This window comes from Harpia harpyja, chromosome 4 (assembly GCF_026419915.1).
Source record: "Harpia harpyja isolate bHarHar1 chromosome 4, bHarHar1 primary haplotype, whole genome shotgun sequence".
In the NCBI taxonomy this organism is placed as follows: domain Eukaryota; kingdom Metazoa; phylum Chordata; class Aves; order Accipitriformes; family Accipitridae; genus Harpia; species Harpia harpyja.
In genome coordinates this window covers 65,494,010-65,511,239 of record NC_068943.1, presented here as the reverse complement: position 1 = coordinate 65,511,239, position 17,230 = coordinate 65,494,010, and the positions used below count along the sequence as shown (strand labels likewise).

The window sequence follows — 17,230 nt, the reverse complement described above, 5'->3', positions numbered from 1 at the left end:
TGTGCTGTTTTAATTTAGGTGAACTGGAACATCCCTTTGCTTGAAATAACACGTTTTGTGTACTGTTGCAATTCAGAGTTCACGTCCTGAAGCTGAATCTCCTGTTGTGAATCTAAAGATTCCTGCTTCCAACTTATGGGGAAGATATGCAGCCTCCTGCAACCTGTAAAATAAAGATTGCTATAGAAATGAAATACATTAAGAAAATCTTGTATATAAAAAAGGCCCCAAATTTGCAGACATGGCAAGAGTTTTTTTTCTCAAGTGCACTTGTTAATGGTTCAGCTTGTCAGCAAAATTGCAGTCAAGCCTAGATTCGAGGATATGACCCTTGCTGCACAAAGACAGGTCAGCTAGCCTTAAATGCACAAAGCTTTGTTAGCAGAGCTGATGGCATACATTGACTGCAAAGTTACCTGAAGAGGCAGAGAAAAGGGAAATCTTCTCCCCCCCAGTCAGGTGGGAAGAGAAGTGAAGGGAGTCCTAGGCAGGTGTCCTCCTCCTTGGGGTGTCCTCTTGGTGCAGCAGGTGCCCCATAACCCTTTGCTGAGTGTGACTGCATTGTTTTTATTGGGAGCTGCTCAAACTCCCCATTAGTTGCTTTTGCTTATGATGCTGTTAGCGTTAATTCCGTCACACTTGACGCAGTGCATGTGCTGCATGCTGATTGGTTGCTAAGCTTTGTTCATATGTGTTATTGGGTAATGTCTACTGGATAAATAGAGACGTTACCCTAGTAGGTGCTGAAGTTACCTACTCAAAACTGTGAGGGGAAGGCTGAAGAGCTCTTACTATGGAGCTGTAGACTGGAAACTCTCGTGTCAGGAGGCATGGGGGGGGAAAAAGAGATGAGTTAAACATGAAAGGCAGACATTTTCTGACATAAGGGATATAAAAATGTTTCAGATTTGACCAGTGCAAGGCCATAAGGATAAGAGTGCTTCAGACAGCATACTAAAGGCACTGCCAGTGTCCTTGGGCTGGGGAGATGGGAGCTTACAGAGTTGCAAGTGGAAAGTATGCTATGAGATTGGAAATGAAAGGCCTTTGGTATTAAAAAAGGTAAGGCATCATGCAACACCCTCAACAGAAAACCACAGATACAAAGGCAAAGGCTTTAAGTGTGGCTTCTTAAAATGAGATACTTATCCAGGCAGCTGGGGGTGGCACTGAAAACAGGCAATCACGAAAGAAATGTGGTGTCCGAGGAATGTGTGAATGGTTAGAGGGGAATAATTACATGTTAGAAATACCTGGGCAGTGGAACTGCTGAGAACCATTATTCAGTGTGGACAGCTTTATAACTAACAGGTTAGGTTTTCAGCTAGCAAATTTAAGCTGCAGCCTGAGAATGATGCACTGATATTGAGGTGTATGGAGTTACGTGGTAGTGTCTCCTGTGGGAAGCTGACATTGAGGTGGGGGCTTGTGCAAGTAGAAGGGCCAAAACAGTAGCAAAACGCAAAGAAAATTCTGCTCTGGGGCTCAGGGAAGTTGAATGGATGATCTGAACAGTTCTTTCATGTGCACAGTCTGTCATGTCCTAAATCCAGGACACTTTATTGTCATTTGAGAGAGTACTGAAAAAACACCCACTGCAGTGACCCCCTTCTGGATAGTGAGTGGGAAGAGGGTGCCCCGTGGTGCCTTCCAGTTCAGCCTGCACGGGCTGCATTGATGCTGCAAAATGTTGGTCCTGTGTGAAGCTCCAGTGCTGCTCGATGGGAACAGAGTTGTACAGTGGGGAAAGCTTGGGTCCAGGCTGATTATATGTGGATTTTCTTGTTAAAGAACGACTAGATTTTGCTTGGGGCGGTGGTGTACAAACAGAATTAGTTGTGAACAGAACAGCTGAGGCAGTTATTTGATTTGATTTCTGCTACAATGTGGGGATCCTCTCATCCCATTTCCAGGCATAGCCTTACACTCTCAAGGTCAAGCGACTTGGTGTGTTTTGGCAGGAGGAACCAGATGGCTGCTGTGGGGCAATGGGGCCTGCATGGGTGAGCAGTTATAATGGGCCCAGGTTGTAGGGGCAGCACTAGACCTGACTGGTTAGAGACATTTGTGTTTTGATGTTGCTGTTCAGGGTTTTGGTTGGTTGTTGTTTTTTTTGTTTGGTTGGTTGGTTTTTTTGTTGTTGTTGTTTTGGTTGGGGTTTTTTGGTGGTTTTTCTTTTTTTTTTATTTTTTTATTTTATTTGGCTCCAAACATTGCTTTTTGCCATGTGCAGGATGATGCCTTCTTGAAAGAGATGCTTGTCCAGTCAGCCTGGCTTGGTTTGATGGCTCAGGCTCTAAAAGAGACACTGAAAGTGATGTAGTTTGGCACTTGTGCCCTGCCCCAGGCTCTTCTTTCTCATCCTGTTTTAGTTCAGCAATCACTGCAGATCTGTGCTGTTGTCTAGGATGGCACAGCTTACCCTATATGCCTCCCACCACCTGTGACGGACACTTAGTGGTGGTCATCCTTCTTGTCCTACTCTCACTACAGCTCTGCCTAAAAAAATCCGTGGTACGCTGTTACATTGCACTTCTGTTCCATCCCTCCCTGTTCCCTGAAATGCTAAAGGAGATTTGATTGAAAACTTGTAAGAAAAAATTATTAGTGAACTAGATTTAAACCTTCAATTTTTTTTTTTTTTTTTTTTTCTCCTCCCTCCATGGTTGGCTTTGCAAACTAATAATCTTTATTCTCTTGGGCTTGGGGCTGGTCACAAGAGTCTGCACTGAGATATTCAATTATTTAGCGTCCTTTTGAAAGGAAAGGTAATGTATGCAAGAGAGATGTAAGATCTGCTCTGATGACCATCCCTGCAGCTGGGACTTTAAAAGAACATTTTTATCAGGGCCTTCCTCTTGCGGTGCCACCATTGCAATTCTACACAGAAACCGATTCCCCTGTTTTCTCAAGGGAAGATGAATTGCTTTTGGAGGTAAGCCTTTCAAACCAACCAAGAGCCTTGTCACCTTCCTCTCCTTACATGAGGAGTACTGTAATACATTTTCAAAAACATTTTTCACTTTCTCATTATGTTTGACATTCTTGTTTCCCGAGCTTGAAGATTTGTCTGTTTCTGACCTCCTGGGCATACTTACTTATAGGGATAGATTTCAATATAACATCTTATCCAGTTTTATTTTGCTCTGTTCCTCTCCCCATAATCTCTGGCACAAAGGAGAAACTGATTTGAAGTACAAAGCAGCCTGCCAGGAATGTAATGTAACATTCAAAAACATAGTAAATAATTGATAAATGCCATGCAGGAAAGTAGTCTAAATTATTTTAATCTTAAGTAATTTTGTTTGACTGTGGTAGGGAATGAGGATGATGACAGATCTCAGAAGTGTTCACACTAACCACAGCAAATGAAAATAATTCAGCTTGGGCATATTTCCTCAGAGCTGGCAAACCAGAAGTATTGTCTCTACTTTATGGATACAGATCTCCTAATAAATACAGTGTAGATGAAGGTACGATTCTCTTGTAAAACAACAGCTAAACGAGATTTACTACCATGGTTTTCTATCAGGAGTCAGAAAATTGCACACACAGCAAGGATTACTTCCAGCAGGATTACTGAAAATACTGTCCCATTATTACCATGGTGGTACTTTCTGAGTGTTTGGGTGTATGGATGTGCTAGTGGTCTCCTATGCAACCCTATTGTGCATTAGCTGTTGCATCCAAAGTGCATTTCCCTTCTCTTTAGTCTTGTACCTGAGGTATCTGCTAGTATCTCTAGTTTGCCTTTCTATTATCCCTTCCATAAATTGTCTTTGCTGTTGTGTTGGTTTTTCATTTTGTTTTGGTGTTGTTTTTTTTTTTCCTCTTCCTCTTGCCAGATTTTCCCACAGGTCTACAACTCTGGGATAAGCAAGAGGCCAGAGCATGTGGTGTAGATACTTTGGGCCCTTTTGAGGTCAAGGACAAATTTTTGACTTGCTCAGTTGTTCATCCCATCTGTAAAACGGTAGTGGTGATACTGGGTGCTCTCTTGGCACTCTGTCAAAAAATAACATTTAGGAAAGATGTCTGGCTTGGTAGTAGGGGAGCTTTTAACATTTAGTTGACCACAGATGAATACAGTGTAGCCAGTGGCAAACCTACATTGTGAAAAAACATGGGTTTTGAAATCCTAGTTGCTACAAACGAATGTATGTCATGGAGGGAGATTAGGGTAACCTGATGTCTGTGCACCAATCTTTGGCACTTGTTGTAAAGGCAGAGGAAGGAAGAGTTTTACCAAAGCTGTTGAGAGAATGTGCAGTTTTGTGTGGTTTGGTGGGTGTTGTTCCTCCTCTGAGCCTCCTGGGGGTCTGACTTGTGGTAGGCTCTGGAGGGATTTGAGGGAGCTGACCTTCCTGGACCTAAAAGTCAGCCTTTCAAAACTGAACCATGATGACTTTCTTCTGATAAATATGTTTGTTAACAACTTCTATGGGAAGTTTTCATCACTGGTCAATTAACAAAACCAAAAGCCATCTGTTGAATTTTGTCTACAAAGCAATGCATTAAACGGCCTTTCGTGTACCCTGTTCTGGAATCTGGTGTATGAATTCAGTGACTGAAGGGGAGACAGTGCTTGAGGTTTAATGGTGTGGCTGTTTATTCCCCTTTTTTAAAAGAATTTTTTCTTTTCTTTTTTTTTTTTTTAAATATTTGTTGACAACTATTTTATTTGGCAAGTGTTCTTAACACTTTGTTCCTCAACAAAGGAAGAAGCCCAAGTGTCTTCTATATAACTACAAAGAAAGTTCACCACTTCCACTGTGTGTGGACCTCTTCCTCTCACACCACTGTCAGCAGAAGCTGTGCTAGTCTGACCCCACCGTTAAGTGAGAAGACAGCTGGGCATTTGTACATGTAAGGAGTGAGTGAAATAGTGGAACAGTACTTTCTGTGTTTACCCAGTTGCTGTTTTACATTAATGAATGCTGTTCATGAGGAAATGAAAATCTTTCTAATGGGATCTAAATGAGATGTGTGGAGCAGCAGAAGGTAGTTTCCTGGAATGGAATTAGATCCAACTGTTGGGATTTAACACACTGTGTTTTGCCAGAAGTGCCGTAAGATTATTAAAGCATCACAACCTCATTTAGTTGTTTTGTAATCTGCTCTTAACCTTCATGCTGACGAGGCTGTTGTGTAACAGACATTGAAGGCCAGACCTTGTGTTTCTTCAGTGCATGGGAGCCCATGCCCAGAGATCCCAGTGGTGCCAGGTGGGAAAGCTGGCTGCATTTTCACTCTTGACATTATGTGGAAACTTGCCTTCGGGCTGCGGATAGCATCCCTGAGCGCACAGAGATGTACCGTAAAGGTTACTGTATGCTGCTATGTCTTGTTGCTGAAACACTCCTGCTTTCAGGGAGGCCCATGACAATTCTCTTGACAGGGGTACTGGTCAACCCTTTCTTCTGTACCTAAATTTTGGTTGCATATGGAAGCATGTGTGGCTGCTGTGAAGAATGTGTTTACTGTTTTCATTAAGCATTTCCATTAAATTAAGGGTTTTTCTCCAGCAGGAGCAATCATTGATCCAACTTTAATCAAAAGAGGGATTTAGGTGATGGGGAGAGCACTCGTCGAGCTTTTTAGAGGGATGAAACTGCTGCATCCATGCTGTTTGCATGCACTTGTAGAATGGGAACACCTTTTCAGTGCTAGCTAAACTGCGTGTGTTTGGGGAATGCTTAGCTTAAAAACCCGATGAAAGTTTGGCTGTGAACTAGCGCTCCAAGGGACCCTGTCCTGTGATGGCTGCTTGGCTGCTTGTCCCTGGAGGTGTTTACAAGCAGTGGCTTTAATGCTGGAGGCTGGGATGGTGGTGGGATAGGCACTGTCTGGATTTCAGTGGCAGTAAAGTGGTTACTTTGGTGTGTGATGGAATTTGTAGAGTTCAATCCCTAAGGTTACCTTTTAGGACAGTTTTCAAAGTTATTTATGGGATTGAAAGTAGGTGCCTTTTCTGCCATGTTTGTGTTTTTTTTGTTGTGTGTGGTTTTATTTATTTATTTATTTATTTAAAATTCCATCTCTAATGAAATCAAAGCAAAAAGTATTTTCATCATTTTAATGGAGGAAGAAATGCCTCACATGTTTAGATGCTTCAAAATTCTGCATAGTGTCTACTTGTACCTTTAGCTGTCTCAGTAGCTTCATCCTCCTCCACCCCTGCAAGCCCAAACTCTGGCTAGGAGTGGTGTAGGGCATTTGTTAAAGTGTTTAGATCTCAGCTCCCACCAACTCCCCCCCCCCAGCAGTTCAAAGTGGCTAAATGCCCCAGGTCACCTGTGAAAACTGCAGTCCCTGCTGGTATGTACCAAGTATTTCAGGCCCTTTCTCAGTTCTGCTCCTTTGCTTCATCAGTAACTGTAAAATAACTTTATTTAGACAAAACCAAAGCATAATTTATTTTGCATTTGCTTCTTTATTCTACAACACAAGCAACATAAATAGTTTATAATTTTTGTTTTAAAATATTTCCATTTCAGAATTCAGTCAGAATAAAATATACACAAAATACAATTTGCAAGCCAGCTGACAGTGACTGCCTGACCACTGGACACCCAAGGACCAAACAAAGCTAGCAGCACAACAGGACATGGCGGACATGGGGAGGTGCTTTTCTAAAGAACAGCAGAAAGGAGAGGGAGGAAACATGAATGAGACCAAGGAATTGCAGCTAGGTATGAACTCGGTAGAAGGAAAACCCAATGTACGCACCTGCTTGACAAGGCAATTTACAGTCTCTCTTCTTAAAAAGTATTCGTGGCTCCTCCTGAATATACAGCTAGAGAGATGAAGTCCTGGGAATCATGTTTTGTGGTAAAATGCTTCCTATGGCAGCCATCATCATGGAAATAAAATCTGATTTTTTTTTTTTTTTTTTTTAAATTTTTTAACAGGAAAGTTTTAGATCTTTGGCAAAATGGAGGGTCCACTCCCTTTGGCTTGCTTTCAGTTTTCAGTTCTGGTTGAAGGGCCCATGGAATTATGTTTGCAGTCTCACAAATAATGACAAAAAGGTGAAGGATGGCAGGGCAGGGGGAGAAGAGAAAGTGGGGGGAACTGAATGAAGGTGCTCGCTGCTGTCATTGCATACTTTTCAATCTCTTGCTCCCATCTGCTCCAGCAAACAGCATGCAGTACAGGGCTCTGTCACCACCATGCTCTGCCCTTCCTGGCTGTTCTTCCTTTGGTATTGAATCCTGCTTTCCTCTGCAGAGCAGGGGGCTCAGGAGCCACAGCCTGCTTGTGGAGGTGATATTTGTCCCTTGCTTGAACCTGTGTACCTGTGCCTCTCCGCTAGCTCAGCTCTCTTGTTTTAGCTTGCTTCTTGCGGAAGCATGGCACTTCACCCCAGATGAACTAAATGCATGGATAGGAAATAGGGCCCTGGTGCTCCATGGTATTTAGATGAAATTTATGGAAGTACATAACTACCTTTGGAAAAGTGGGATGTTGGGGTAAAAGGATTGAAGTAGATCCTGTTGCCATGTTTCTTAACAAAAAATGCCTTCCATAAACTCAGTCCCTGATTCAATGTGACGGTGGAGACTATGCAAACCTCAACTTGTGAATTTGCCACAAACAAAGAGAATTTGAGGGATCTGGTCCCACAGGTGAGCTCATTATTGCATTAATCCAGGATCATACAGTGTAGCTCCACTGATATACATAGAATTAGGGCATTTCTTCTTCCCTCTGCTTTTAGTTTTTAGCTTGGAGACTTCTGAGCACCAAGTGAGAAGACTGATGCATACTTATGCCATGTGCTTTTTTTTTTTTTTCTTTTTAAATGGCCAGCACTCCATGTTTAGCCAAAGCTGTTTGTGTAGTATGACATCATACAGTTAGTGTCACATATAAAGTATATGTTCTGAGGGGGATTAGTGGAAACAACAGAAAGTGGAGCTCTGACTTCTTCCTTGCAGCTGTACAACTTCCTGGAGTTCCAGGTGCGTTGCTGGTGAGGGCTGCTAAGAGACCCTTTGGTCATATCCCTATAGAAGCTCTACTCAAAATAGTGAGGTTCAGTGACGAGGGATCTCTAGCTGCTGGATGCTATTATCTAATCTACATTGCATAAAATCCAACATTTACTTGTGCTTCTGTGCTATGGTAACTTGGTCCTTTTACACTAAAAAAGAAGAGAAACTTTTTTTTTTTTAATTGATGGTATTGCATTATTTCTTCAAACAATTGTGGAATGATTAGATATTGAAAAAAAAACCCAACCCTAACTGTATTTCATGTCATACGCCATGATTAGCACTGTACATAGATCTTCCCAGAAATGACTAGAACTGGAGTAATGAGTAAATTGCTTAAGCATAATCTTAGCACACCCTCACAAAAGCAAGGGCAAGGAAAGAAAGCACTTAACAGTTTTTTTGGTGAATTAAAAACAATTTATCACTGAGTAATGGCATTTCTAGAATGGATTGCTAAAGGTGAAAACAGCCAAACCACATGCTCAATTTCTGAATAAGCTTCTACACAGATGAACTAGGTAGAAAGAAATTACTTCGGCTTGCTATGGTCAGCCTTCTACATGTTAAAACTGGATCTGTGCAGAAGTGAAGGTTCTAGTTTTGTGGTGCTGGGATGCATGGGAATATGTGCTGGTTCTGGATTTTTCAAGCAGGAGGTGTATAGAGGACCGCAGCAGAGAGGGTGACATCAGGAACTGTACAGGACTTCCCCTTTCCTGAGAACTTGTGAAACTGTATGTAGGGATTGAAGGAGTCAAGGACTGAGTCCTGAGTATTAAAGATATCCAGGTATGTAACTCGCATTGATTTCAACAGCTTAGGCACTTTGAGTGTGGGCCTAAGCTGTGAAGAGACGTACAAAGTGCAGGCAGCACATGGAGCTGGCTCGCTCTACTTGCTAACTCATTTGGCACTTGGTTTCATACTGGTGCTGCGCCGAGCTCTGCAGTGGAGATACCAACACTGAGATGCTACTATATCAAGCGCAGATGGAGATTATGTATGGTAACACAAGGTATTTAGAGGTGGGGGTTGTATCTTTGGCAGGTGAGGATTTGTCAGTGAATTTTACAGTACGGTTTAGGTTTTAAACAAAACTTGCAGCTCAAATTGAAAGGCAAAGCACCTTACAAGTACGGGTGTAAACTCTGCTTGGCCTTGACATGAGCCAGCTGTAGTCCAGAGGACATGAATTTTTTTTATCTGTGATGAGGCAAAAGCTGTGTTGCCTGTGCTGGGAGTTTTACAAGGAAAGTTTTGCCCGGGTCTACGTAAATCTTTCCCTACTCATTCTTTCTAGATGCTAAATTAAGTCAGTCAGTTATTCTCACATGAGTGTTTATCCCCCTGCTGTGGGGAAGTTACCAGAACAACTGCATTAACCATTACTGATGTGACACAAATATTCAAAAAGAGCATGATAAATATACTACTAATGTGGATATTGCTCTGTAAATATCAGAATGCTCTGAGTATGACAGTGACTGGAGCTACAGGAATCTATACATAAACACATCTATTATCTCATGTATCTGCATATATTCACACTACAGAATAAAGTGCAAACATATGCAATGGCCTGAGACCATATTAACTGGGGTCAAATCCTGCTCCTGTTATACTGTAGCACTTTCCTGATGAGTAGGCTGCTTTTTTCAGCTTTAAATATTTGCACAGTGCTGAGCTGTTTCATGTGTGTAAAGGTAGCTGATGCTGGCCAACAGCAACTTTCTATGTTACTGGCTGCCTGCAAGATTTTAAAATGTGATGATGTTGCCTCTGATTGCTGTGGTGGCCCTGAGGAGGGCAGTGGGAACTAGGCAAAGGCAGCAGAGGTGCAGCTCTAGTACCTGAGAAGGATGTCAAACCACCACCTTTTTTTTTTTTTTTTTTTTTAACCAGTTCAGTTAAATAAAAATTACTGGCCAGTCATTTTTAAAAGTAACTGGCCAGTTCAATAAAAATTAAACCCAACTCCTATAGAAATTTATGTGACAAAAAAAGTAAGTAAGTGCAAGAAAAGAGAAGAATGTGGTCATTAGCCTGAGCTTGCTCTTCCTTTTTGCTCTGGTTATAATACACACTCTTTTTTTCAAGGCTCAAATGTTCTGATTCAACAGTAAAGCTGGTAATATGCTGCTGTTAGCTCATGCACTATGTTATGGGGCTATACGTAAGGATTTGAATGGATTATATGAGAAAGACTTACATGTGTGGATACAAGGGCTACTTTGTGCTACTGACTGTGGTGCTTCCCCACTCACAAGTGGAGAGCAGAGAAGCTGCTGTAGTGTGGTACAGCTGGACATGATTGGGGTGTTCAGAGTTGGGGAGTCCCCTTCTGAAGCTTAGGGCAGGCTGGTGCCTGTACCCTTTTCCTGGGACTGTTCTGGCAGACTCCTCCTTTGGGCTAAAAGCTTGCTTTGTGAGGTCTGAAGGTAGCACGCTGGCAGCCTTAAGCCAAAGTACGCATGAAACAGACTGCACAGGTCTATGAACTTGTGACTTCATGTGTTTAGTGTTGTACTCTGGGTCTTGCTGATGTCTATGGCTAAACTAGCAAAAAAATAGCTGAGAATGTGATGAACGAACTCCATTTTTTATTTATTTATATTTTGGAGGTGCATCAGAAAGCTTCTGCATATCAGATTAATGGTTCCTGAAGTGGCCATGGGCTGCTCACCATTTTATATACAAGGAAAAGGAAGAACAGCACATGCTAAACTTTGCTTATGTAAAGCCTGCTGCTTCTAAGATTCTTTCACCCCCATTCTTTTAAATTACATTTCTTGAATTACTCAGTTACTCATGACCTCTTATGGAGGGGTGTTAATGAGCAGAGGCACTGAGGGTGACAATGGGCACTTAGTGCATAATTTGGAGGGCAAAGTTAAAACAGGGCAACAGCAATAGAGCAAATTTACTCCTACTCATTTCCAGTATGGTATTTGTAGTGTAAAAAGTTGAAATGAAATTATACTTTGGGTCAAGATGGTGGCTACTCAAATAACACTAGGCTGTGCTGTGTTCACACGCTTGAGGGGGAGTGGGGGTGGTGGTATTGTCACTCCTAGAGCTTTTCTTTCTGTTTTACAGAAGGATTTTGTATTGCAACCACAACACATAACCACAGCATTTCCTAGATACTAGGCCCTCTTCTGGATCCTGAGTGATTCCATTGGTACTGCTATCAATTTTACTTCTCCAGCATAATTTAGGGATTTGCTTTAGTTTTAGATTAGTACAGCAAGGATCTGCATCCATTCAATGCACATATAATGAAAAACAGCAGAGCTGGGTGTTTTGCATACAGTTTATTATTCTGATTTCTGTTGTTGCCTAATTAATGTACTGCTTTAAAAGCAGTTCTGTATAGATGCCCAATAAAAACTTTAATGAAAAATATAGCCACCCTTTTTTATTCTACCTAAAGTTGTGTAAGAAAGACATGGCAACAGAAACCAAACATGCTACTACTTTCCCATATACCAAGGGCTAATCCTACCTGTCCCCAGGAAGTATTAAAACTGTTTGGGGAAAATTGACAAAATTGTTACATTACTCATTTATAAAGTCAAGGTAGGTGGTAAGTAAGAGTTGTTTTTATGGAATTTTTATGTCCTTGAAACAACTTAGCAAAGGGAAGTTTTGAAAGAAAGGGAGTAGTGTGACTGACACTACAGAAAGTTATGGGACAAATATTCCCTGCACAAGTCCAGGGAGTGACAAATGGGAAGTGGGCAATGGAGGGAAAAAGCAGGAGGATAGTGGCAGACTCTTTGTAAACACATCAGCTTGGGTGATGGCTGTTCAGTGGAGCCTTTTGGCTCCCTCTGTTTTTCTAGGTTTAAGATGCTAAAAGCAGGTAGTTGTGCAAAAATCCAGGCCTGATCTAAAGAGATGCCATTTTGAGGATGCTTTGGAGCAGGGACTGAAGCTGTATATTTAGTTGGTGTGCACATTTTAAAAGCCTTGGGAGAACATCATTAAGGGGCCACCCAAGATTAAAATCAACTTATTTTCAACAAATTATTTCAACTTCTAATCAACAAATGATGTAGCATGGGAGTACAAAATGGAATGTCCCAGGGGCTGTGACATAACTTGTGCAGCAAGGTAACCCTTTGCTGTGGCTAGAGTGAAGAACATCACATATGTATTTGACAACACATCAATCCTTCCCCTTTTCCTCTCCTTTAATAATATCAGCAAATTGTAATAGTCCCTAGAAGAGTGCTGCACAGAGGGGGATGTACCTCCATGAGGATCTATCCCCTTCTATTTACAGCAGCAGACAAGAAATGGGAGAGAAACAGGAAAGATACCTTCCGTTCAGACTATTTTCCTTCTTGGTTCAGCTCAATGTGGAGTGATAGGCTAAGAGTAACAAAGGTGATAAGGGTGTTCCTGGCTACAGCAGCTTTATATAAGCAAACATAAATTTCCAGTAGAAGCATAAGCTAACTTAGCTGCAGTGTTGCTTAAACTGGAACACTTTATCTCTACTCTGTTTAGTTGAATGCTGGATATTGGCACATGCTGGTATTTGCTCTGTGGTGTGTCTTCCCCCCCAGCTTCACAGGAAACAGAAAACCAAACTTCCCCGTTGCTCTTAGGAGGAATTAGACATGTGGAAAAATGATCAGCTGTAGGCATAGCTGAAGAAGCAGCCAGGGTAGCATTGTCAAGGGCAGCTTGATAGTGCCATTTCTCTTTAAGCAATACTCCACAAGAGCAATGAAAGGATGAATAGTCTGTGCTTGGTTCACCAGTTTTAGACCTGGAATACTTTAATAGTCACGTATTAGCAACGCTGAATGTGACCAGACTTCAAAGGCTCTTCTCAGAGCAAAATAAATTTCCACATTCTCTAGTGAGTGAGGCATATAGTTACTACAATAATCTTTATTTGGCTTTCCTCTCTCATGCTAATTTCAGAAGGGAAAAAAGTTACCCTAAACAAATGTCACCTTTTCACTTGTCCTATAGCCCCACCTTTTTCCTGACTTTTTTTTTTTTAAGTTACATAGGCTTACTTGCCTGGTCTGGCATCCAGATAACAGTTGCATTCACAGCTAATTGCAAGTGTGGAAGTTCTGCTGCACTGTTGCTTCCACTGTTGCAAATTTGAATTAAAATGAAGGCTACTGAAATTTATCACCCCTTTAGGTACCAGCCTGATTTACTAGCAGTTTCTGGGTTCTGGGGCCATTCCAGACCCCCCTGGACACACTCATGCTTTGCCTCCTTTGCTAGTGAGAGTGAGGGACACAGAGTCTCAAGTGAATAGAGATATACATTGACAAGCTCATTGTTTCTTAAATTATCACCAACAAATAGGCAATTAATGAAACCCAAATACTTCTTTGCTGTATACCTTAGATCTCTTCTCCCCTTTACAACAGAGTACAGCTAGGTTTAAATGATGATATCATAAACTCGGCCCACTCTTCCCAGCCATTCCCGTACTGCCTGGCGGACACGGATATCTGTCACGTGGCAAGTCAGTTGGCTGATACAGGGGAACACCGCTGGCTGCAGGGCTGTGAAAGTTTGGTCTGGCAGGGCCTGAATCTGGTTGAGAACTGTCAGCACCATGTTCGTCCATGCCTACAAACAAATGGGATACAAAAAAAAGAGTCTTTAGAAGACCTTTCTCAATAGATGAGCCCATCGGTTAAGGCAGAAAATAACATATCCAGTGGTTGCAGCCTCATGAAGAGGACTGAGTAATGCCAGCATATTCATTTAATGTTCACTGTGCCTTCCTATTTCACATTCAGTACTGTAAGTCTTGTTTGACTTTGTATTGCAGGTATCATGCTCACCCTTCATCACCTTTTATTTTGTCCTACAGTGAACAAAGACTTTCAAGTTTGGTGCTTTCACTGATTTGTTCACTTGGATATGCAAGCAGCAAGTTCCTGCTTAGCAACAGAGACCACTCCTTCTGCTGTGGAATTAACAAAAAAACCTTAAGTACAAAAGCATTGTGTCAAGCAGCATGACAGTTTCAAAAGCCTTATGTGGGCTAGAGCCCTTAGCAGTAAGCAATGAGTTCATTGTAGATTGTTCGTTCTTAGGACTAAGTGCAGCTTTGGCCCCAGTCACAGAAACACTCTTGAAAGCTGTACTATTATATGCCTAACAACACTTCCCTGAAGACTGTTTTTCTTTTGATAGGACAGAATCAGGTTTTTATCGGTGCCAGCTGCTGAAATATTCAGTCCTCATCATGATAACTTCTTTATGTAATGAAGACATTTAATGAAGAGATTACAATCATTACAATCATCAAAGCAATGGAAAAAATATTTACAGGTATCTTTTTAATTATTGCTATTATTATTAGCATTCTACAAGTATGTCCTACCTGTATCTGGGCCTCTGCATCCCTGACAGATATATTCAGGGAGCTGACTGTGGATCCTGAGCGTGGTCTCTTCTCTTGTCTCAGGATCTCTGGACCAGCACTGAATGAATGCCTCATTTGACCTTGATCTATAAGATGTTGTGGCCGCTGGAGTATGGGTGAGTCTGGCCCTCTAGAACCCAGGAGCTCCCCTTTCTTTTCCACTTTGACCTCTTTGGTGAAGGATGTCATGGCCTGTTGCTGCTTTCTTTTCTTGTATTCTGTCATGAGCTTGGAGATAGTTTTGTCAGTGGCTATGGTGTAGATCTTGTTGCCAGCACTCTCCCACCATTCTTTTTTCCTGGTTTGCTCTTTTTTCTCTGGTTTAGGACTTAGGGGTGGGGGTAGCAGCAACATTTCTCCACTCCCTCCTCGGGGTGTCAGGCTGTCTCCCAGTTGGTCCCTGATTTGACTCCGGTCATCTTCGGATGGTGTGTCCTTCCCAGATTGCCCTCCAGTTGATGGGGTGGAGGTTTCTGAGTGAAAGGATGGTAAAATGAAGAAAGGGTCACCTTTGAACACTGGAGGCTCCTCTACGTTGTTCTCCAGGTCCAGATGCATCTGGATATAGTTGTTGCACAGTTCCATACAGAGCTTATGAAGCCGCTTGATTAGCCATCCCCAGTCTGCATTGCTGACAGGCTGTACGCTCAGAGATGGTATTCGAGCCCTCCACTGTCTCTTCTCCTTCCCTCGTGGGGGACTGACCTGGGCAGTTTCTTCAAAAATGTCTTCATCTTCTGAAGAACACTGCTGTGATGAGTCTGTGCTTCTCTCATCATCTTCAAAGAGTATCTTTTTCACTTGCTCTGCAGTGATGTTCTCCTGGTTTGTCAGGATTGCACAAACCAAAGCATGGAAGTAGATGTTGAAGCTCATGGCTGACTGGCGATACAAGTTGGCAGCTCCACTAATGCCAGACACTTTTTTCAGCAAACACTTCAACCCAGGTCTGGTGTCAAACTCTCTGGCTGTTCTATAGGAGTCCAGCAGTAAGTCAAAGATGACAGCCAGGTTTTGCATGGAGATGTACCTGAGAAAACCAGCCAACTTGTTTTCTGGTACTTGTATTGTCATTTTCTCCTCCAAGTTAGAAGGGCCTTTCACAAATTCTTCCAATAAGATGTCATATAAATTCTGGAGCAGTACTTGGTGGGACAGCAAGCTCACCACTATCGTCCTGAAAGGAATACTTGGTAAACCAAGCATGTGAAGGAAAAAAAAAAAAATTAAAAAACGGTGCATTGTGCTTTTACTAGAAGTACAGGAATACTTTGTATTTTAGAATCTAACATGAAAGATGCAAACGAAAGGCCAAATTTTCACAGCCTCATTACAAAAAAGTGGAGGAAGACAAAGTTGTCTGGAATGGTCTTTCAGCTACTCTTTCAAATACTTTTCTAGAAGGGAAGACACTTACATTGATTAAGAAAAATAACTGTCCACTTGTGCAGAGGTGGTATTAAAAGAGAGCTCTATTATTATTTTTGTCATTTTCTCCAGAGTTCTTCTAACACTGAGGGATTAAATATTCTGTGTTTCAATTTCATGACAGCTGCAAGTACTCTCAATATTACAGCCTGCTATAACTGAGGAATTTGTTAACACACAAGTTATGTATCACTTCTGCCATTGGTCCCTGACTGTATTTTCTATTTTTGTTGCTGAACTTTGCCTAAGTTGAAATATCCTTAAAATATCTCCACCAGCATTTCAGCAATCCTTAATTTTGCCATGACAAATTGAGGCCAAAATAGTTTACTACTTGGTTTCCATTTCCACTAATGCCAGAGTACTTCTTAAAAATAAAACACAAAGAGCCAACCAACCAACCAATAAAAAAACATCTACAGAAACATCAGCAGTGCAATGGAGCATGCAAAGAAGCTTAAGTCTTGCTGAAGGCACATTTCACTCTTTGCTCTTAAGGCTTCAACTTGAACACTGAGAGCCTAGCATGGAAATATCTATTCCTAACCCTGTGTCTCACATATAATACTAGGTGATTCTTCGCTGTGCTCCTGTTAGAGAGATGCTGTGAGCTGTTCTAGATATCACTGATTTTTGATTTGCGCAGGAAACCCAGGAATGGCAAATTACTCCAACCAAAGTTTTCAGGTCATTCACCAGTAAATAACACTGAGAGGCTTACAAGCAAGGGAGGCTAGGAAGAAAGGGTGGACAGGATTGTTGTTTGGTATCTCATGGATTTAAAGTTATAAACTGTGAAACTTATCTTAAGGCATTTAAAAAAAAAAAAGGTCTTTGCATAAGATTACAGTAGCAATGTTTTAAATAGAGCTGATGCTCTGGTACACATAGTAATACTTGTTTTGATTTAGGGAACTATAATGGGTTGCATTTTAATTAGCACTGCTATCACACGAGTAAGAGATTTTTCAGTTTGCTTGCAATACTGAAGTTTTAGGTCTAAGTCAAAGTAAATCTTCATGTAACATGAGATGTTTAGTTGTAGACTTTTAATTTTTTTTGTTGCAAAAATTATTCTACTTTCATTAAACAACTTTCAAAAGTTTTTTCGAAGTAGCAAAACAAAAAGTCTAAATTTTTTTGAGAAATCATATCAAAACTTGTTTTTGAGAATGCAACATTTCCTAAAAAAAAAAAGTCAGACAAAACTGTGCTTCTTGGGTTAATTTACCTATGTCAGTTTGCTTACTGTGACACAGCTGTCAGTGCTGATACATCAGTAAAATTTAGTAGTCTTATTATCTGACAGTGCTAAACCTTGATGATTAATACATACACTGGAGCTCTTTATGGGGAAGTAGTTTTCTGCTGTAAAAATCATTAGAGG

The 17,230-nt window shown here is 41.4% G+C and overlaps 1 protein-coding gene across 6 annotated transcripts in view; it reads right to left on the bottom strand.

Annotated features, from left to right (window-relative positions):
* Positions 1-6,413: 6,413 nt before the first annotated feature.
* ARFGEF3 (ARFGEF family member 3) overlaps positions 6,414-17,230 on the bottom strand; it is a 99,657-nt gene continuing 88,840 nt past the window's right edge. For all 6 annotated transcript variants that reach the window (XM_052784485.1, XM_052784488.1, XM_052784487.1 and 3 more), the window contains 2 exons: positions 14,374-15,604; positions 6,414-13,610 (listed from right to left, as the gene is read on the bottom strand). In XM_052784485.1, coding sequence (XP_052640445.1) covers positions 13,419-13,610; positions 14,374-15,604 — 1,423 coding nt within the window. In that variant the 3' untranslated portion in view covers positions 6,414-13,418. The remainder of the gene's footprint in view (positions 13,611-14,373; positions 15,605-17,230) is intronic.